This window comes from Prionailurus bengalensis, chromosome C1, assembly GCF_016509475.1.
Source record: "Prionailurus bengalensis isolate Pbe53 chromosome C1, Fcat_Pben_1.1_paternal_pri, whole genome shotgun sequence".
Classification (NCBI taxonomy): domain Eukaryota; kingdom Metazoa; phylum Chordata; class Mammalia; order Carnivora; family Felidae; genus Prionailurus; species Prionailurus bengalensis.
In genome coordinates this window covers 838,482-860,450 of record NC_057345.1, presented here as the reverse complement: position 1 = coordinate 860,450, position 21,969 = coordinate 838,482, and the positions used below count along the sequence as shown (strand labels likewise).

The window sequence follows — 21,969 nt, the reverse complement described above, 5'->3', positions numbered from 1 at the left end:
AAGCGCTTCCTGCCCTCAATTCCGAGAAGTTGGATAGCAGCCCCGACGCCGGCTGACCTGGAGTCAAGGCTGCAGACAGAGCCCCTTCCCCACTCCTGTCCCTCAGGGAGGCACCTTTATTTGTGCTGCCTGAGAAAACATGGCTCCGGTTAAACATTTCAAACCTTTCTCTTGGCCTAATTGAAAAATCTAGAAACCCCCCGCCTCTGCCGTCACTTCCCACAAATCCAACGGGATCCTGGACGTGCCTGCTCGTCCCTCTTTCCTTTTCCTCTGAAGTGAGGACCGCCAGCCTCACTCAGGCCAGGGCTCTCTAAGTGGCCTGCCGGGCGGTCGTGCTCCCCCTGCCCCGGCCGCTCTGGGCCCTGACGCTGTGCCACTAAACTTCTGCGGCCCCCGGCTGCCCTAGGCCACCTGGAGCGGATCGCCTCGCTGGGCCTAGGCTTGCCCTCGAGCGTGACGCTGTTTCTGTGGAAACCCAGGTGCCCAAAGAGGAGGTGGACGGGAAGCCCGTGGGCGGGACAAAGATGGACAAGGACATCCTGGCACGCACCATGGAGCAGCTGCGCAGCAGGGTGACCCACAGTCAGGTGGCATCCGGGCACGAGTTCAAAGGTCGCCCCTTCAATAGCAAACCCAAGCTCATCCACTTCAAGGTGAGGAGGGGCTACTCGCCTGGCCTGGTGCTGAGAGTGTTGAGAGGGGTCAGACGCCAGCCCCAGAAGGGGACCCGGCCCGGGGGACAGCCTCCCTGGAAAGGGACAGTGGGAGGTCGGTCCTCACACGTAGTCACAGCCGCCAGACTCTGCAGGGGAGGAGGCTGGCGGGCTCCTGGGATGCCACACGGGCCCTAGTCCTTCAGACGGAGTGGGGTGCCGGCCCCAGAGCCCACACCGTCCGAGGTCCCCAGGAAGCCATTTCCTGCCCCCGCTGTCCCTGCTCCCCATGCGTCCCCAGGGGAGCGCTTCCTGAGTCAGGAAACCTTGGGACTTGTTCCTGGTCTCCTATCAGGACGCTCCTCCGCTCGCCACCGAGACCTTCCTCGTGTGGTCACACGCTGGCCGTCGGGCACACGAGGAGAGGCCGCCAGGCGCTCACACGGCGCCTTCCCCCCGACGGCCTCAAATGCCTCCTCTGACTTTTCCAGGACTTCGACGTCGGCAAAGTGTACAGGAAGAAGATCACGCTGATAAACGCCACCCACACCACCAACCACTGCAAGCTGGTGGGCGTGGAGGAGCACCTCAGGGACTTCGTCCGCGTCGAGTGAGAGCCGGCGGGGCGCGGGTGCGGGTGCGCTGTCCTCGGCCTTCACGCCCGCCTGGCGCTCGCTCTGGTGGCCGCTCCGCCTTCTTGTGCTGACGCGGCCCGAGGCCAGCCCAGGTGTGCGTGATGACTCTCCTTCCGGGCCAGTGTTTCGGGGCCCACCCCTCTGGGTGAGACGTCCCTGGCGGTTGTTGGGGCTTCTCTGGGTGAAGGTTCGAGCCGTCCTGCTTCAGGACCGTCCCCTCCCACTGTGCGCGTGTCCCCTGTGTAGCCACGTTTCTGTTTTCCTTCTTTGAAGCTCCGCTGGTGCTTGAGAGGCGGCCCCGTCTACCGTTTTCTTCCTGGCCCCTTTAATGCTTGCTCATGTCCCGCTTTAAGTTTTCCTCATTTTTCTCACGTTCTTCTGTGTCTCGCCGTGTCTGCTGTAGTGTCTCTCTTTTCTCCTGCTCCGTAGCATTTTGCCTTTGGCTTTAAGAAGGTTTCTTCTGGTTCTGCCAGCTTTTTATAGACGGGTCTGCAGGCCCGAGATGGCCCAGGATGGCTCCCCACCGCCCGTCCCCACGGCCTCTCCCTGTGGTCCGCACTCGCTGACCATGGGACACACTGTTCTCTTCCGGGGGCTGCTTGTGGCTCAGACGTGGGACCTCTGTTCCCCCCTTCTCTCTTTCCGCCAGCTTATCTGCAAAGGCGCGTGTGGGCAGAGCGTGGCCAGAAATTCCTGTGTGTCACTAACTTATTCTCTCCTGCATTCGTGCTGGAGGCACAGGATTTACTTGTGGTCTGCTAGTTTTTCATGTTGATCTGTGGGTCTCTGTGGGACTTGGGGCCCAGACTCGCGGTATCAGCCCCCCGGCGTCCTGAAGCACTCCTCCCCAGGACCGGGCTGGGGTCTGATTGGCGGCTGTCTCACCCCCCAAACCCCCCACCATGGAGATTATCACCCTCCGTCTGCTGGCTTCTGTGGCTGCTGCTGGGAAGACCCAGCCCTGGGTCGTTGTCTGGCTTCCCGTGTGGTTGCCTTCAGACGCCCTTGTCCCTGAGGTCCGGCAGCGCCTCTGCAGTGTGTCAAGTGCGGGTTGATCTGCTTAGACGGGCTTAGGGCTCACTGAGGATTCAGACCTCCGAAAAAGCCTACACGCTTCTCAGCCCCACCCTGGTCCTCCACCCCTGAAGTGTGTGCTGTAGTATTTTCTCGAATCCAGCACCCCACTGGCCCTTCTCTCTTTGTGTCTCCAAGAGCCTCGTATTTCAGTGGCCATACTTCTTGTTTCCGGAAGCCTGCACTCTGCCTCAGGTCAGCAGCCACCGGACACTGTCTTCTTCCTTTGTCACCTCTGTGATTCTCTATTTCCATCTTGGATAATTTTGTTTGTCTTTAACTTTTTTTACGTTTATTTTTGAGAGACAGAGTGTGGGCAGGGGAGGGGCAGAGAGACAGGGAGACAGAATCCGAAGCAGGCTCCAGCCTCTGAGCCGTCAGCACAGAGCCCGACGCGGGGCTCGAACCCACGGACCGTGAGATCGTGACCCGAGCCGAAGTCGGACGGTTCACCGACGGAGCCCCCAGGCGCCCCACCATCTCTGATAATTCTAACATGACATCTTTGAAAGTCTCCATTCAACCATTCTCTTATCGGAGACTCTTGGCGTTTGGCCCTGCCGTCTGCGTGTGCGTGGCTGGCTTACACGTGTCCTTTCCAGCCTGGGATCCCCGTCTTCTCACCAGGGGGGGCTCCGTCCCCTGGAGTCTCTGTGATATAGTATCCAAAAGCTTCCCTCCCCCCTGGAGAGGTTTTGGGTTTCTTCTGCCTGGTGTGTGGGGTCATTACCAGGCAGGGGAAAGCAATTATATTAAGTTTTTAGCTTGTGCATTTCTAATCCAAGCACCTTAGGTAAAATTCAACCTTGTGAAAACACACCTCACGTTAGCAATTTTCTGGAAGCTGCTTTTCCTCACCCAGGATCTAGACCAAGACAGACCGACTGCCTTTGAGTCTCCCTGTGAAGCAGGGGCTCTTTTCCTGGCTCCTTCACTGAAAGTGGGGTTCAGAGGGTGCCAGCTGTGTGCAGGGTCCGTGCTAGCTCCCAGCTGGCTCCCAGCCCTCACGCTAGTGTTAAAACACGAGGCCCTTGGTTCCAGACCTGACACCGCATGTCCCCAGGGAACCGCGGCCACCGCTTGGCCCCTGGCATCCGTTCCCTCTGGGGACGCGCCTCACTCGCCCCTATACTCACTCCGCACACATTCAGATGTTATTCGAGTGTCTCCTGGGGCCTGGGCACTGGGGCACAGCACCCAGGATGGGCGGGGAGGGCTCCAGAAGGCCCACTCGGTGCCTGCTCGGGGCCATGGCTGTTGGGAAGTTCCAACAGCGCCTCCCCCGTCCATCTGATGACGAGCCCCATGGATTGTTGTGCCTACAGCTTTGACCCCCCTGGTCCCATGTCAGCCGGGATGTCCTGCGAAGTCCTTGTCACCTTCAAGCCCATGGTGAGTGTCTGTTCCAAAAGCAGATGATGCGCAGGGATTTTTCTCACCCGTCGTGAGTGGGTGGTGGGTAGAACGGGGTCTCTGCAGACACAGATGACGGGGGGAGGACGCGAGGGCCTCAGCAGGGGTCACACACGCCCCTGCGCCGCTTTATCTCCGGGCGGCATGTACCTGACATTGGTCGCAATTAGGGGCCCGTGCTGAGGGTTCGTAGCCAGCAGGCGGGTCTGTAGGTGCTCTTGGGTCTGAGTGGGGTGTGTTAGAGTGTTCGGACGGGCCCAGGCCCAGCCCGTGGTTGTAGAGACACAGCCCGTGTCCCTGGGCAAAGTTACAAATGTTATGGTGCTTGGGTGTTTTATTTTTTAGATAAACAAGGATCTGGAAGGAAGCGTCTCATTTCTGGCTCAGACGGGTGGATTTTCCGTTCCACTGAAGTGTTCCACGAAGAAGTGTATGGTAGGTTCAGGGACGCCTGAGCTGGGTGGGGCTGCACCGTGCATCCTGGGTCTGGGCCCAGGTCCGAACAGCTCAGGTCAGGCTGGGGCCGACCCGGGGGTGGATCGGAGCACGCAGGCCGTTCTGGGGAGGTAAACGCTCACATTGACGCTGGAAAGCGGGGTGCCGGGGCGGGGGGTGGGGTAAATCCCGTGCTGTGCAGAGCCCAGGTCGCAGGAGACCCTCGGGCCCATCTCAGGAGATGCTGGTCCCCTCAGCAGCTCTGGGGTGTCCCCTCGATTTCCCTTTTAAGGCGTGGTCACCAGGCTGTGCGTTACGCCCCCGGAACCGATAACTCAAGTTTGTACCCTTTGACCCCCTTTCCCCATTTCAACCGCCCCCCTGCCTCCTCAACCACCGCTCTGCTCTCTGTGTCTATGGGCTTGACTCCACACCTATGTGAAGCCACACAGAGTTTGTCTTTCTCTGTCTGGCTTAGCTCACCTAGCCCAGTGCCCTCAAGGTCCATCGGTGCTATTACTAATGGCAAGATTTCCTTTTTTTTTAATTCCACTGTGTCTATGCCCCACCTTCTTCCGTTCGTCCATTGACAGACACTTAGGCTGTCCTCACTGGCTGGTTATTGTAAATAATGTTGCTGTGAATATGAAGGTGCAGACAGTGGGGGTCCCCTTAGTGGTTTCATGTCCTTTGGATGTATTGTCAGAGGTGTGATGGCTGGGTCTAGGGTAGCTCTGTTTTAACTTTGGAGGAGCCTCCACACTGCTCCCGAGGGGCCGCACCAGCGTGCACTGCCCACAACGGTGCACGGTCCCCCCGTCTCCGCATCCTCGCCGACACCTGTTGTTTCCCGTGTTGTTGATTGAAGCCAGCCTGACAGGTGTGAGGTGGTCGCGCCTTGTGGCTGCGAGTGGTATTTCCCTGATGATCCATGATGTTGAGCATCTTTCCACGTACCTGTTAGCCATCTGGATGTCTTCTTTGGAGAAATGTCTATTCAGATCCTCTGCCCAGTTTTTTTTTTAAATTTTTTTAAATGTTTATATTTGAGAGAGACAGAGCATGAGCGGGGGAGGGGCAGAGAGAGAGGGAGACACAGAATCGGAAGCAGGCTCCAGGCTCTGAGCTGTCAGCACAGAGCCTGACGCGGGGCTCGAACTCACGAACCACGAGATCACGACCTGAGCCAGAGTCCGATGCTTAGCCGACTGAGCCCCCCAGGCACCCCTTTAATTTTTTTTCTCTTGAGAGAGAGAGAGAGAGACAGAGCATGAGCTGGGGAGAGGCAGAGGAAGAGAAGGACACAGAATCTGAAGCAGGTCCCAAGTTCTGAGCTGTCAGCGCACAGCCCGACGCGGGGCTCAAACTCACAAGCTGTGAAATCATGACCTGAGCTGAGGTCGGACACTCATCAACCAACTGAGCCAGGTGCCCTCTCTGCCCAGTTTTAATCAAATTGCTCGGTGTTTTGCTATTGAGTTGTGTGAGTTCTTTATACATTTTGAATTGCAAATATTTTCTCCCGTGCCAGAAGTTGCCTTTTCGCCTTATTTGCCTCTGCAGTGCAGAACTGGTTCTTTTTAAAACTTTATAATTAATTTTTAATCTTTACTATTGGAGTGGAGTTGACACGCAGTGTCACATTCGTGTCAGGCATGCGACAAGGGATTCCGCACCTCCGTCACCTGGTGCTCACTATGGTAAGTGTAGTCACCACCCATTCTTCTTTTGATTAAGAAAATTTCAAACATAAGGAAAAGCAGGAAGCACAGCACAGTGAACGCCCGTGTGCCGCCTGGATCCCATCTGTTGGCATTCACCACATTTGCCTCGTCTGTCTGTCTGTCTTGCTGACCCACTTCCAAGTAGACCAGCAATAGCGTAACACTCAACACCGCACCCTCGCAAAACTTCCACACGCATCTCGAAGAAGGAGGTTCTGCCACAGAAACCGCCACGTCATCGCCTCTCCCGAGCGAGCAAGTCAGCGCCGAGTGCGGTGATGCTGCGGAACAAAACCTCCTACGTCTAGCAGCTTATCACAGCCACAAGCGTTCCGTCTCACGGTCACAGACACGCCGCCGACTGTGGTTTGGCCGACCCAGGCCGGGCTCGGCTGGGCGGCTGGCTCCAGGCTGCAGGTGACGGGGCCTCCTGGCGGGAGCCTCTCGCGGACGACGGTCGTCGCCCAGGCAACGAAGGCCAGCCACACGAGCACATCTCACACCACTCTCGTCCCCTGTCCTAACGATGCTGACTAAAGCAAGTCGCGTGGCAACGCCCTGTGTCAGTGGAGCAGAGAGGCCCCCCGTCCCGGCCGCACGGGAGGGCGGGCCGAAGGAGGGAATGGATGAGGGCGACCGCGGTCTGGAATTCTCGCCCGGAACGTGAGCACTCCTAACCAGCGCCCGTTCCCGGTCCAGTTCACGCGCGCCAGCCGCCCGAGCCGCCTCCTGTGTCTTCTGCTCTGTCAGCCGGGCACCGGCGTGTGACTGCTGTGTTGTTGGAAGCCATCCCCTTTTCTCTCTTCCATCTTTCGCTGTGGCAAAACACACGCGGCGCGGAGTGCACCGTCTTGGCCGCGCGAGGGTCCGCGCTTCAGTAGATTAAGTACATTCACGACAGGCAGGCGCCGCCCCCATCCTTTCCGGAACTCTCCCACCTTCCGGAACCCAAGCTCTGTCCTGTGCCGCCCTCTCCGCCCCCGGGCGCCTCCTCCCCACCCTGGTCTCCAGGGATTTGAAAGCTCCAAGTGCCTTACATAAGTGGGATCACGTGGCACTTGTCCTTTGTGACGGGCTTCTGTGGCTTAGCACGTGTCCTCAGGAGCCGTCCGCGCGGCAGCATCGGCCAGCTTGCTTCCGTCATGTTGCCCCGTGTTTTCACGCGTCCCTCATTTCCTGTGTGGCTGTCTTCTTTTGTGTTCAGTTGATTTTTTTATAGCGAAATGTTTAAGTTCCTTTCTCATTTCCTTTTGTGTTTATGCTGTAGCTATTTTCTTTGTGGTTACCAAGGGATTACGTTTAACATCCTGAAGTTAAAGCATTCTGATTTGGATTTATAGCAGCTTAAATTCGGAAGCCTGTGAGACGTCTGCTCCTTTACAGCTCGGTCCCCACCCCCTTCAGCTGTTAATGTCATAGGATTGCATCTTTGTGACCGTGTGTCCAAGACCACAAACTAATAACGTCTCAAATGCATTAGTCTCTTAAAACAAAACGTGGAGTTACAAACCAAAGTGATGATAACATTAGCTTTTAGACTAATACCTGCTTTAAAAATGAAAGTATTAGACTGTGAAATCATGTAGAAAACACACAGTGCGGTTACAGACCATCGTTATAAGAGCTCTAGCTTCTATACTGCCTGTGTGCTCGCTTCGATGGGGCCGTATTTCCCCTTAATGCTTCGAGCGACTGGCTGGTGTGCAGGAGCGTCTCCTGCAGGGCTGAGTGCCCACGGGGCTGTTCATCTGGGAATGTCGTGGTTTCTCCCTCACTTTTGAAGGACAGTTTTGCTGGAGAAGGGTTTTTGGTTGACGCTTTTTCCTTTTGGCCCTTTGTATACACCGACCCACTGCCCTCTGGCCTCCGAAGCCCCTGAAATCTCGCCGAGGCCTCGTGCGCTGGGTCACGTCTCCCCTGCGGCCCTCGGGAGTCTCTCTGTCTCGCAGCAGTTTGATTATGACGCGTCTCGGTGTGGGTCTCTTCGGGTCCATCTTACTTGGAGTTTATAGAGCTTCTTTGATATTCATATCCCCTTGGGAATTTTGGGCCAGATTCTTCCTTTTCTGCTCCTGGGCCCCCTGTGATGGGACACTGGTCCACCCGCGGTCCCGTAGGCCCTACTCGCTTTCCTTCAGACTCGACACCCCCGTTGTCCTGTCTTCAAGTCCCTGAGTCTTTCTTCCCACCTGCGCTGGTGCTGCCACCAAGACTAGTCTCCTGGTGACAGATCTCCCGGTGATGGACCTCCAGGTGACAGAGTTCTGGGTGACAGGTCTCCTGGTGACGGCTCTCCCAGCGACACGGTGGCAGATCACTGTGCCTTGTACCCGGGCACGACAGGGATTGCCACCTCCCCACAGAGCAAGGCTGCCCCCTGCAGCCCCTTCCTCCGTGGGGGGGACAGGTCTTCGGTGACAGCTGTGCTTCCTCCGCCCGGGGCTCCGGAGGGAAGGCCGCTGATGTTGTTTTCTGCATGAAGCTGTTGCTTCTCATGTTCTCCCTCCTTCACTAGTGCTCCGTGTAAGGAGGGGTTGGAACAATTATCATTCCCAACGGCCGGTTAGCTTCTCTTTTTCCTGTTTTCTTGTGGACTCATGGGTTCTGCGTGCTCTGCATGTTCCGATCGTATGGTCTCCGTTCTCAGCACTCAGGTCGCTCCACCGTGGCCGTGGCAGCCCTGGGCCCTGCCTGGGTTCACACACGGCCCGGGTACCGTGGCCCGGATGGTGGCAGCCCTGCCGGGGGCTGCCGAGCCTCGCTGAGGCCGTGGAGAGCCGACATCTGCTGTGGCCTCCCGCACCCCTTGCCGCGTGTACACCCCCTTCTCGCAGTGGCCCAGGCAGCAGGGCTCGCTGGGGACAGGCCCCCAGAAGGAGCACGTGCGTGCCGGAGTCAGGATTCACACATAGGACCCAGCGTGGTGCTCCCTGCGTGGTGTGGCCTCGGGCTCCTTTCTGGGCAGGCCCGGAGGGTACTCACCTGCTGGCCCGGCCCTTCGCCAAGTGCACACGAGGCCAGCGCCCTCCAGTCACACACCCAGCTCGGGTCGGAGTGCCTCTGGCCTCCATCGAACCATCAGGTGGAGCTGCCGCGACCAAGTCGCCCTAAGCAAGGACTCATCTCTGCCTCCGATGCGAGGGTCTGGGCTGCGCCGCCCTGCCACCCTCCACAAGTGGCTTCCAAGGCACCATCCCTCCTGTCAGGTCCCCTGCACCAGCCGGAAGTGACCGTCGCGTGGTGAGCCCTGGCTGCAAGGTGGGCTGGGCAGTAGAGTCTTCCCAGGGCGGCTCTGTGTCCCGCTGACGTTCAGGGCTCCATCGTGCACAGGGAAAAGGGAGAATGCCCCGCAGTGTCGCCCCCTAGCCACGCAGTCGCGTGTCATCACCTGTCACCCCCATGCTCAGAACACGCCGGCCTCTGCCCAGGCCCTGCCTGCAGCTGTGGGAGTGGCCACCCTCCCATCCTGCGTAGATGTGGCTCCTGGAAGTCTGGTGACCTGTAACCAGGAGACGGGTCACCTGCCACCTACTCCATACACACGCACACGCGCTCACACATCCACATGCAGACGCACACCCATGCACACACGTGCACACCCACGTATGCGCACAGGCTGCTCCGTGTCTGGTCTGTGGGAAGCTCTCGTCTGTCTGCCGCCTCTGGTCCCGCGGGGGCAGAGAGGAGAGTGGGGCCCCTGGGTCCCCAAAACTGGCAGCCAGAAAAGCTGCCTGGGGTGGCAGGCTGCACACGACCCTCTTAGCCAGCGCCCAGATGGCCAAGATGCCCATGCCCATGAGGGTGGGGGGAGGTGTGCCCTGGGGGATGTGCCCGCACCACATTGATCTCACAGGGACGGCAGCCTCGTCCCCAGACCCTCTGAGCCTTACCGTGTCCACTCAGCCCCACAGCAAGGGGTGTGGTAGCTCGGCTCATTTTGAAATGACTTTATTTTCTAGAATGGTTTTGGCATTAACACAAAACATGCGATTCTGGCTGACTCCCCACCCAGGTTGCCCCAGAAACATCTTATGTAGTGTAGCACGTTTATTAAATTATTAACCAGTGTTGACGCATTATGATGATTATTAGCTGGAGAAGACACGATATTCAAATTCCCTTAGATTTTACCTCACGACCAATTTCTGTGCCGGCGTCACACCCCAGGAACGTGCCACGTTCCTTATGCTGCTGTTTTGCCGTAGGGTCTTTGCGGCTGTGACAGTTTCTGGGACTTTCTCTTTGTTGATGGCCTGACGGTTTGGGAGGGTGCCAGGCAGTTGCTGTGTAGAATGTCCCCCGCTGGGATTTGTCCAGAGTTTATCTCATGAGTAGACTGGGGTGGCGGGTTTCTGGAAGGCCGCCGCGGTGGTTCTGGCCGAATCCCATCACGGGCGCGCACTGCCCCCCAGCCTCGCGCTGTGACGTGGCCTTCACCGCCTGACTTCTCACTGTGACGCTTCTCTGCCGTCCTCCCGCCAAACCGCGCTCCGTGGGAGGCCCGGGGCCGGGAGGACTGGACGTCCCGGTGAACCGCTTAGAACTCTTCTGTGAGGGACACTGATCTCTTCCTCGTTCATTAATCCATAAAATCGTTGATTTATTTCACTCTCTGGACCAGAACCAAATACAACTTTCTGTCGCTGCTCACACTTTTCCCGTCCGCACCGTGGGAGCAGTTTCAGCTCGCTGTCCCTCAGGCGCACGGTTACGCTGTGCTCGGAGCATTTCCCGTTGAGGACTTCCGTTCTGGCCAGACAACGCCCAGGGCTCACGTGCCCATCTCCTGTGCCAGCCCTGGAGCGAGACCTCCAGCAGCCCAGTTCCTCGTTCCAGACAGGGCGTGAGAAAGTGGCGCGTGCACAGGTGTGCCCGCTGCTGGCACGTCGGCCCTTCCACCTGCACCGACCGGACCAGCCTCTGCCCTTGCCTACCTGTGAGCTCCCGTCCGATAGCGGGGGCGGGGCTCCTGCACCTGCGGCCCGCGCCCCGGTCGCCTTCAGCCCACAGACCCCACTCTCCCCCGGAGCTGCTCAGCTCACACCTTTCCCGACTCTCTGTCATCAGGCGCTTCATCAAACTGACCGAGCCAGATCGTGCCCCTGCGCCCACACACAGTTGTCCCCACCGTCGCCCTCCCCTCCGAGGGGCCATCTGTGGCCACAGACAAAGGACAGGGACACGGCATGGTCTCCCAGGGTGCCTGGTCTACAAAGGGTCGCTCGCTGCTGTGCTCTGTGGTTTGGGCAAAGCTGTAATGACGCGCGGTCACCACTGGGTCACACGGAGTACTTTGACCGCCCCCCCAGATCCTCTGTGCTCCGCCTGTTCATCCCTCCCTCCCCACAAACCGCTGGCATCCACTGCTCTCCCTACTGTGTCCTGAATTTTGCCTTTTCCAGAATGCCACACAGTTGGAATCATGCCGTATGTCCTTTTCAGGTTCTCAGTAATGTGCATTTGAGGTTCCTCCGTCTTTCCAGGGCTTAATAGCTCGTTGCTTCTTAGCTGACTTGACTGTTCAAAATTTGGACTCAGGAGCTCCCAAATTGTCACGCTTCAAGCCTATGATTTCTAGGACGCGGACCCTGTTCCTGGGGTGTGTAGAGGCCCCGCCTGGAGCCAGATGCTGACCCCGACCCTGAGCCCGAGTCCCCAGGGCCGCAGGGCCACAGGTGGGAGAAGAGAGCTGGCCGCAGACTCGGCGGCCGCCCTGGCTCATCCCTGGCTCTCTTGGCAGCTGTCTCTTGACAAGGAGCTCATCGACTTTGGCAGCTACGTGGTGGGTGAGACCGCCTCCCGGATCGTCACGCTGACCAACGTCGGAGGTCTGGGCACCAAGTTCAAGTTTCTTCGGGCATCAGAGTCCTGTGAGATGGACATCTCCCAGTCGGTCGCAAAAACAGTGAGTGTGTGGCCCGCTTCCGATCAATAGCCGTGGCTACTCAGCCAGGGGCACGGTGTGATGCCGCCCCCGCCCACGACACAGTCCCGGCAGCGTAGAGCTGGTGGTGAGGGGGAGGAGTCTGTCAGCGCAGGGCTGGAGGAGAAGGGGGAACAGGGGTGCCATCGTCAGGCAAAGTGGGAGAGACTGGTCTCCGTAAGGAGGACACCTGGAGCCACCTGGCAGGCGCGGTGGCAACGGGACACTGACCCCTCTTGAGGGTGCGGTGACTGACAGGGCGGTGGCCAGGAGCTCCAAGCCTGAGAGCCACAAGGGTCCACCTTTCTCCTGACGCACCTGTCAGGTCCCAGCACGGGGTGGGCAGGCCAGGAGGACCTTTCCAAAGGGGCGAGGTGAGCCGCGGTCTTCTCCTGGGAAGGCTGTGCAGACGTGCTCCTAAGTGAACGGAAATAGCCTGAGGGACATAGGTGGGACCCCATCTGTGGAGGCAACTTCTGTCACAGCCAGGGGACGCTGGGAGGTCTTTCAGGGGTGTAGGGGTGAGGAAGGGTGAGAGAAACTTCCCACAGGAAGCCCTGAGCTGTTTTGCAGTTGGGTCCACTCGTTAAGGGGTCTCAGGAAAGACCCTGGAAGTGTCTCCCCTGAGGAGGGACAGGACCGATGGGGTGGAGGCAGAGGTGCGAGGGGCTGGGGGTGTGAACCCAGAGCAGGGCGAAGGGGTGGTGGGTGAGGTGGGGGGCGCAGGCCGGGCCAGCTCTCGGGCCCGAAGGCGTCGGAGCTGAAGCCAGGAGAGTGTGGAGCTGGAGCCTGGGGCCCCAGCCACACGCGGGTGGAGGAGCCAGGCCTCCCAAGGGAGGAGGGCACACAGTGCGGCGAGCCGCGTGCCAGAGCCCGGCACACAGCAGAATTCACGACTGGGTGTCGGTGTCCACGGGGAACAAGGAGGAGCCAGCCAGCCTGGGCTAGAGACAAGAGAGGCGGGGGCCGGCCCTGGGCCCCTGGGCAAGGAGGCCCTGCTGTCATCTGGGTGCCTGGCTCGGGACAGAGTGGGAGCTGGCGAGGGGATCACGGTCGGGCTTTCCACGTGGCCCCCCGACAACAGGGGTCTGGGCAGTTGAGTGGGAAAGGCAAGCAGGAAACTGCCAGTGAAAGTCTCATGTTCTCTTTTTAGAGCAGTCTGTTCACATATGGAGATAAAGGTATTTACGATAAAATCACCACCAGCTTTTCTGAGCAAAAGATTGAGGGCAATGAGTCCCCTCCCGCAGACATGACAAGCCAGAAGGAGTCTGGGAAGCTGGACGGCAAGAAGCAGGAGGAGGGGCGCCCTGCAGGTGAGCAGGGGTGGGGGTGAACCGCGTTACGGAAGCACATCGAGCACCTCCCTCCTGGGAGGCTCTGAGGAGCCCACGCGCCAGAGGGCTGGACTGTGTGGGGCGTTTCTAGGGCTTCGATGTTAAACAGCAGTGTATTAGAGTGTGTGTGTGTGTGTGTGTGTGTGTGTGTGTGTGTGCGTGTGCGTGTGTTCAAATAAACACTGCTTATGGAGTGGATTGACATTTGTAGTCATAGTTAAGCTAACGTAACGTTTATTTTTTTTTCAACTTTTTTTTGTTTTTTTTTTTTTAATTTATTTTTGGGACAGAGAGAGAGCATGAACAGGGGAGGGGCAGAGAGAGAGGGAGACACAGAATCGGAAACAGGCTCCAGGCTCCGAGCCATCAGCCCAGAGCCTGACGCGGGGCTCGAACTCACGGACCACGAGATCGTGACCTGGCTGAAGTCGGACGCTTAACCGACTGCGCCACCCAGGCGCCCCAAGCTAACGTAACGTTTAAAGGAAATCCCAGCCTTGGACCACCAGGTCAGCCACAGCAGGCTTGCCTTCCTTGTGGCTCTTGGGGGTCCTTGTTGGGACAGTTGGGGAGTCCTGCTCCAGGGGTGTAGCAGCTGGGTGGAGGGCGGGAGGGGGTGGTGGGGAAAGACCCGGAGGCTCTGCTGACTGGGTCATGGGGGCACAGGGCTGTCTAGGGCCACCCCGAGCCCTGCTGGTACAGGAGTGCCTATGACAGGTGAGGACAGTTCACAGAAGAGCCAGGAAATAGGCACCACTCCCCCCAGCCCCGGGCCGGTGAACTGGAGGAGGAAGAGCACTCCCCACAGGCCTGGCCTCACCCTGACTCGCCCCCTTCTGGACCAGCGACTACCGTCGGGATGGTTTCCATCACCTCCCTGCCTCCCTGAACAGTTTCATTCAGCACACATCCAGAAATGGCAGGATTCCTCCTGTTCCAGCCTCATAGAAACAGAGCCTTGGGCAGCCTGTTGTGGACACTGCTGTGTAAGCTGTTCTTTCTGTTTCCGCGGCTGCGTGCCACCTGCTTCCGTGAACACACCTCGAGTCACAGACCCGCTGGCGCTCGTCACGTGTGGGGACTTCCGGGTGTGTGGCGGCATCCCCGGGACCATGGCTCCCTGCGCGTGAGCGTCTGCGAGGCACACCTGCTGCTCTGCTGCTGCCTCTCTTCTTTGCCAACGTTAAGTTCTTTTTCAGCGTGTTTGTGCCGGTTCAGACTCCCACCAGCAGTGTTGGGACCGAGCAACCCAGCACAGCTGCCACCAGCCTCTATCTGGGAAACTGACAGTTGGTTCTCAAGTTCTTATGGAAACCCCAAGGACCTTAAATTTCCAAAACAATTCCAAGAAAGAACAAAGTTGGAAGACTCAGACTACGTCATGTCAAGATTCATCTGAAGCCACAGTGAGAAGACAGTGTAGTGCTGGCCAAGGGAGGGACACGGAGACTCAGTGGAACAGAACAGAGTCCAAACACAGACCCACACAAACATGGCCAATCAGACTTCACTAGGGATGCACAGGTAATTGCTCGGAGGAAAAAACAGTCTTTTCAACAAGTGAGACCTTAACAGTTAGATAAACATATGTGGAAAAAGTTAACCTCCATCCAGTCCTCATGCTATAAACAAAAATTGCTCAAAATAAATCATAGACCTAAATGTAAGACCTAAAACTATAAGCCTACAAAAACAAAACATAGGAGAAAATCTGTGTAATCTCGTGTTGGTCAGAGATCTTTTAGAAGTGACATCAAAAACATGATTCATGTTTTAAAAATTAGAACCTGCTTTGGAATGCAGCAAAAGTGGCTCTAAGAGGGAGGTTTATAGCAACACAGGCCGACCTCCAGAATCTAGAAAAGTCTCAAGCAACCTAACCTTATAGCTAAAGGAACCAGGAGAAGAAGAAAAGACAAAACTCAAACCCAGCAGAAGGAAGTAAGTAATAAAGATCAGAGCAGAAACAAATGTTCTAGAAACTTAAAAAACAATAGAACAGATCAAGGAAACCAGAAGCTGGCTCTTTAGAAAGATGAACAAAATTAAGAAACCTCTAGCCAGACTCACCAAAGAGCAGGGGTGGGGCGGCGGGGACCCAAATAAATAAAATCACAAACGAGAGAGGAGAAATAACCACCAACAGCACAGAAATACAATTATAACAGAATATTATGAAAACCTACAGCCAAAAAATTGGACAACCTAGAAGAAATGGATAAATTATTAGAAACACACAAACTACTAAAACTGAAGCAGGAAAAAATAAAAAATGTCAACACTCCAATTACCAGCAAAGAAATTGAGTCAGTAATCAGAAGTCCAGGACAAAAGTCCAGGACCAGATGGCTTCACAGGTGAACTCTACCAAACATTTAAAGAAGAGTTAATACCTGTTCTTCTCAAACTGTTCCAAAAAATAGAAAAGGAAGGAGAACTCTCAAATCCATTCTATGAGGCCAGCATTACCCTGATACGAAACCAGATAAAGACGCCATCGAAGGAAAGAACTACTGGCCAACGTATCTGAAGAACACGGCTGCAAAAATGCTCAACAAAACTCTAGCAAACCAAATCCAACACTAATTAAAGGAATCATTCACCACAATCAAATGGGATTTATTCCTGGGTTGCAGCGGTGGTTCAGTGTTCGCAATCAACATGATATGTCACAGCAATAAGAGAATAAAACCCATATGATGGTTTCAATGGATACAAAAAAAGCATTTGACAAAGTACAACATCCATTCGTGATATTAAAAAAAAAAAACCCTCTGCAAATAGCTTTAGAGGAAACATACTTCAACATGATAAAGGCCTTACATGAAAAATCCACAACCAACATCATCCTCGGTGGGGGAAAATCTTGAGAGCTTTCCCGCTAAGGTCAAGACCAAGGCAGGATGCCCACTCTCACCACTGTTATTTAACACAGCAATAAAAAGAAATAAAAGGTATCCAGATCAACAATAAAGAGGTAAAAATTTGACTATTTGCAGATGACATGATACTTTTATATAGAAAACCCTGAAGACTCCACCAAAAAACTGCCAGAACTGATGCACAAATTCAGGATACAAATTCAAGGTACAGAAATCTGTTGCATTTCCATACATCAATAATGAAGTTGCAGAACGTGAAATTAAGAAAACCATCCCATTTATAATTGCACCAAAACAAATAAAACATTGATGAAAGAACTTCTCAAGATGTCACAGGGAAAGACATTCCACCCTCATGGGTTGGAAGAAGAAATACTGTTAAAATGTCTCAATTACCCAGGGGGCGCCTGGGTGGCTCAGTCGGTTAAGCATCTGACTCTTGATTTCAGCTCAGGTTATGATCCCAGGGTCACGGGATCTGGCCTCGAGTTGGGCTCTACACTGACAGCATGGAGTCTGCTCGGGATTCTCTCTCTCTTTCCCTCTGCCCCTCCCTTGCTCACGCTCTCCCTCACTCTCCCCCTCTCAAAATAATAATTTTGTAAAAAAATAATAAGTAAACATTTTTAAAAATATTTATTAAAAAAATGTCTATACTACCCAAAGCAAACCACAGATTTAATGCAACCTCCAGCAAAATGCCAATAGCATTTTGCACAGAATTAGAACAAGCGATTCTAAAATTTGTGCCGAGCCGGAAAAGACCCTGCGTAACTGAAGCAATCTTGAAAAAGAAAACCAAACTGGATGCCTCACAATTCTGGACTTCAAGTTACATTACAAAGTGGTAGTAATTACAACAGTATGGCACTGGCACGAAAATAGATGCTTAGATGGATAGGATAGGATAGGATAGGATAGGATAGGATAGGATAGGATGCCACAAAATAAACCCACAACTATATGGTCAGCTAACCTTTGACAAAGCAGGAAAGAATGTCCAATGGAATAAAGACAATGTCTTCAGCAAACGGTGCTGGGAAAACTGGACAGCAACGTGCAGAAGAATGACACTCGACCACTTTCTTACACCAGACCCAAAAATAAATTCAAAATGGATGAAAGGCCTAAATGTGAGACCCAAAACCACAAAAATTCTAGAACGGAGCACAGGCAGTCATTTCTCTGACACGGATCATAGCAACATCTTTCTAGCGATGTCTCCCGAGGCAAGGGAAACAAAAGCAAAAATAAACTACTGGGACTTGATCAAAATAAACAGCTTCCGTACAGCAAAGGAAATCAGCAACAAAACTAAAAAACCTAAACTTACCAGATGGGAGAAGATATTTGCAAATGACATACCCAATAAAAGCTTCGTATCTAAAATCTATAAAGCACTGATAGGGCTCGACACCCAAAAGACAAATAATCCAACTAAAAAATGTATGGAAGACATGAACACACATTTCTCCAGAGAAGACATCCAGATGGGCAACTGACAACGTGAAAAGATGTTCAACATCACTCATCCTCGGGGGAACAGACATCAAAACCACCATGAGATGTCACCTCACACCTGTCAGGGTGGCTAAAGTCAACAACAGGTGTTGGCCAGGATGTGGAGAAAGGGGACCCTTTTGCACTCTTGGTGGGAATGCAGACCGGTGCAGCCACTGCGGACAACAGTATGGACGTTCCTCAGAAACTTACAAATAGAACTACCCTACGACCCAGCAATTCACTACTAGGTATTTGCCTAAAGAACACAAAAACACGAATTCAAAGGGGTACATGCACCCTGATGTTTACAGCAGCATTATCTACAATAACCAAATTATGGAAGCAGCCCAAGTGTCCCTTGACTGATGAGTGGATAAAGAAGAGGTGGTATATATGTACAATGGAACTTTACTCAGCCATTAAAAAGAATGAAATCTTGCCATTTGCAACAACGTGGACAGAACCCGAGTGTATTATGCTAAGTGAACTAAGTCAGCCAGAGAAATACCATATGATTTCACTCATATGTGGAATTTAAGAAACAAATGAGCAAGTAACAAAATTTAAAAAAGAAACAGGTAAACCAGGAAACAGCCTCAACTGTAGACAACACACTGATGGTGTGTGGGAGGTGCAGGGGCGGGGGTGAAATAGGGAATGGGGATTGAGGGGTGCACTTCGGATGAAGAAGTAAAAGAAAATAATTCAAAAATAAAAATGAAAGCGATAGGGGCGCCTGGGTGGCTCAGCTGGTTAAGCATCCAACCTCAGCTTAGGTCATGATCTCATGGTTCATGAGTCCAAGCCCCACATCGGGCTCTCTGCTGTCAGCTCAGAACCTGCTTCAGATCCTCTCTCTCTCTCCCTCTCTCTCTCTCTCTCTCCCTCCCTCCCCTGCTTGCTCATGCACTCTCTCTCTCAAAAAAATAAACACCAAAAAATAAACATCATATATATATATATATATATATATATATATATATAACAAAAGTTGTAACTTGACTTCATCAAAACTAAACATACCTGCTCTTCTAAGGATACTGTTCAGAGAGTGAAGAAGTAAGCCACAGTTTGGCAGAAAATATTAGCAAATTACATGTCTGGTAAAGAACATACCCAAACTACGTAGAGAACTTTGAAAACTCAATTAGAAAACAAATAACCCAGTGTATTCAGAGAGAGAATCCCAAGCAGGCTCCACACTGTCAGCACAGAGCCCAGTGCAGGACTCCATCCCAAGAACCGAGAGATCACCAACTGACCCAAAATCAAGAGCCGGACACTCGACCGACTGAGCCCCCGGGGTGGGCGTCCCAGCTGTCATCGAATGGCGTCTTCACGCCAGAATCGCAGAAAGACCTTCTCACACGAGGAATTAGCACCTGCTTTCAGGGGCCTTCCGGAGAAACGGCCAGGCTGGGTCAGAACGCTCGCCCCACCGGTGGGGAACATGGCAGCAGCTCGCACACAGACAAAACGAACTCACTGGCGATTAGGCTGTGACATTTGAGAGGCGATATCGTAGACCTTCAGGCCCCGGTCCCTCTGCTCCACTGGCCACCAAAGCTCCTCCCACCCCTAGGCCACACCCCAGCGCCTCTCCCCTCCCTCTGCATCAGCCCTCCCCTCTGCAGGGCCTTTCTGTTCCCCCCCCTCTGAGCCCACTCTCCTGTCCCCAGACCCTGAAGGGCTGGCTCGCTCCGTCTTCTGCTCCGACGCTCAGGCCGCTGTACCCCACGGACCAAGCCCACCCAACTCCTCTTGCCGGCCTGCCCTCCCCTAGCCGGGGTCCTGAGCGACTCCGCCCCCCTCCCGCCCCCAGCCTCCAGCTGCAGAGGCCATGGTGGCCGCTGTGCGTGTCCACCAGGGAAGCCCTGCCCTATTCTGCCCCTCCTGCACCACCCGGTGGCTCCTCCTTGCAGGGCAGGGCCAGATGGAGGGCTGCAGCCCCGCCTAGGTCTTATCAGAAGACAGCAGGGGGGGGGGGGGAGGGGGCGCCTGGGTGGCTCAGTCGGTTAAGCGGCCGACTTGCGACTTGGGCTCAGGTCATGATCTCACTGTCCGTGAGTTCGAGCCCTGCGTCGGGCTCTGTGCTGACAGCTCGGAGCCTGGAGCCTGTTTCAGATTCTGTGTCTCCCTCTCTCTGACCCTCCCCTGTTCATGCTCTGTCTCTCCCTGTCTCAAGAAATTTAAAAAAAAAAAAAATGTTAAAAAAAAAAAAACCGACAGCCGGTGGTCCAGGAGAGGGAGGGACCAGATTGCCCCGCACCCCAGCTCTCCCCTGGCCCCCACGGGCTGCCCAGCCAGCCCTCTCATCTGGACTCCCTTCTCTTCCAGAATCAGAGGGAGTGACCATGAGCACTGTGATGACTGTACCTCCCAACGAGGAGCAGACGGAGATCTCTCTGGGAGAGGTCAGCCGGGCCCGCTGGCTCCCAGCCCCCCTTCCTGAGCCTCCCCTGCCCACCCCACCCGCAGGGTGGCCCAGGGTGGCCCTTCCACTCGACTGGTCTGGACTCATAGCCTCTGCACAGTTTGCACTGTCAGTCAGCCTGCGGCCACCCCCGTCCCCCTGGGGCCAGGCAGGACTGGAGCAGCAGACATCATGTCCTGGGTGCAGGGCACTGGGTCCCACTCTGAGAAGACACGAGCGGGGCCTCCCAGGCTAGAGCATGGTGTGCGTGTGTGCGTGTGTGCGTGTGTGTGTGTGTGTGTGCGTGCGCGCCCGTGTGCAAGGGCCCCGGGGCATCGAGAGAGCAAGTACACACACGGGCAGGAAACATGCCGGGAGGGGTTCAACTGTGTTGCTGGGCAGTAAGTCCTCGAAGGGCAGGGCCAGGCCACCCAGGGACACTCCCCCTCACGGTGATGCTGCCTGCGGTGAGGACATGGGGAGGCGCCTTGATAGAAATGGGAAGCCTGGCTGTGTCTGCGGCAACTGTCTTCGCCTGCAGGTGGCAGAGGGGGAGATTGGCCCCTTCGGCTCCATCAAAGTGCCGGTCATCTTCACGCCCATCATCCCAGGAGCGGTCTACACCAAGTTCAAGGTCGTGTTTAAGAATCAGCAGTGTCCCACGGTGAGTACCCAGCCTGGGCGCCAGGGTCCCTGCCGCTCGCACTCCCCCCGCCTGGACAGCCAGCTGGTGGCACAGATGGCCAGCACCGCGGCGCGCGCGAGCGTGCACGTGCTCCCACACCCGTGCGCGCACACGGAGCCCTTGCTCTCCACCGCTAGAAGCGCCTTGCCTGGTTTCCAAGTGGTTAAAATTTTTACTCGTTAGTTTTTATTATTTATTTACTTACACGTTTATTAAATTTTTTCAGAGAACGTGATCTGCATACTTTTTTATTTTGTTTTTATTTTTATTTTTTAAATATTTATTCATTTTTGAGACAGAGTCAGAGAGGGGACAGAGGGAGGGAGACACAGAATCCGAAGCAGGCTCCAGGCTCTGAGCTGTCAGCACACAGCCCGACGTGGGGCTCGAACCCACGAACGTGAGATCATGACCTGAGCCCAAGGCAGATCTAACCCCAAGGCGCCTGAGTTAGTTGTTCGTTGTAACCAAAGGCAAGACTGAGATTGTAGATGTGACGCCGGCACCTGTCTAAGGGCCGCCAGCGGATTCAGGAGTTAGCTCGTTCCCCTCAGTTCCACCCTCAGTGCCTTCTGGGCGCTCGCTCCCAACAGACGGCCACTGCCGCTGCATCCTCGTCCCCGTCCAGCTGTGTTCCCGCCCGGCAGCCGGCCCCTGCGCGACCTCCCGGGTCCAGTGACCGTGCCCAGGCCCCGCCAGCTCCGCTGGGGCTTGTGTCTGCCCACGCTGCCCGCGTCCCCTGACACCGTCCTTCTTGCCGGCCCCTCTGATGTCTTCAGTCCCCGCTGGGAGAGCCCAGCGCCCTGGCACAGCCTGGCAGGAAGTTGTTTCGCTCGGTCCCTCTTACTTCAGGCTAATTGTGTTACTTAGGGGGCCGTTGGCTCTCGCGGTTCTCTCGTCCACCCTGGCACGAGCACGTTGCTATTTATTCCATTTCCCCCTTTATCTGGAAATTCCACTTTCCATTCCACGAAGGGCCCCCCAAATCCCATGAGACTTTCTCTTCTCGTGTGGAGGGGCCCTCAGAGCCAGACGCTCGCCCTCACGTGCTGAAGACCAGACCACGGTGCAGCTTGGTCCCTTTTATTTACCCCTTTCCTGGCCCTCAGCTTCTAGGTTTTTCTCAGCACTCAGGTCAGCTAAGATTTCTTCCCACGGCGCCCATGGCCTCGGGGGCTCCTCCCTGACACCCACCACCCGCCGCCAGGATGACGGCCACCTCCGCTCAGGGGTGACCATTTGATGACGTGTCCGCCATCACCGCATTCTCCTCATCCCCCTTCTCCTCG

The 21,969-nt window shown here is 55.3% G+C and overlaps 1 protein-coding gene and 1 long non-coding RNA gene across 2 annotated transcripts in view; both read left to right on the top strand.

Annotated features, from left to right (window-relative positions):
* The window catches only part of CFAP74 (cilia and flagella associated protein 74), a 66,681-nt gene that overhangs the window by 25,973 nt on the left and 18,739 nt on the right, over positions 1 to 21,969 (top strand). The window contains exons 13-20 of the mRNA XM_043573566.1: positions 483 to 656; positions 1,148 to 1,266; positions 3,691 to 3,757; positions 4,124 to 4,213; positions 11,678 to 11,842; positions 13,014 to 13,176; positions 19,920 to 19,996; positions 20,537 to 20,659. Of these exons, the coding sequence (XP_043429501.1) occupies positions 483 to 656; positions 1,148 to 1,266; positions 3,691 to 3,757; positions 4,124 to 4,213; positions 11,678 to 11,842; positions 13,014 to 13,176; positions 19,920 to 19,996; positions 20,537 to 20,659 (978 nt within the window). The remainder of the gene's footprint in view (positions 1 to 482; positions 657 to 1,147; positions 1,267 to 3,690; positions 3,758 to 4,123; positions 4,214 to 11,677; positions 11,843 to 13,013; positions 13,177 to 19,919; positions 19,997 to 20,536; positions 20,660 to 21,969) is intronic.
* LOC122479812 lies at positions 5,659 to 7,397 on the top strand. The gene is made up of 2 exons (XR_006296442.1): positions 5,659 to 5,913; positions 6,080 to 7,397. It is a non-coding gene; the product is annotated as an uncharacterized LOC122479812 (long non-coding RNA).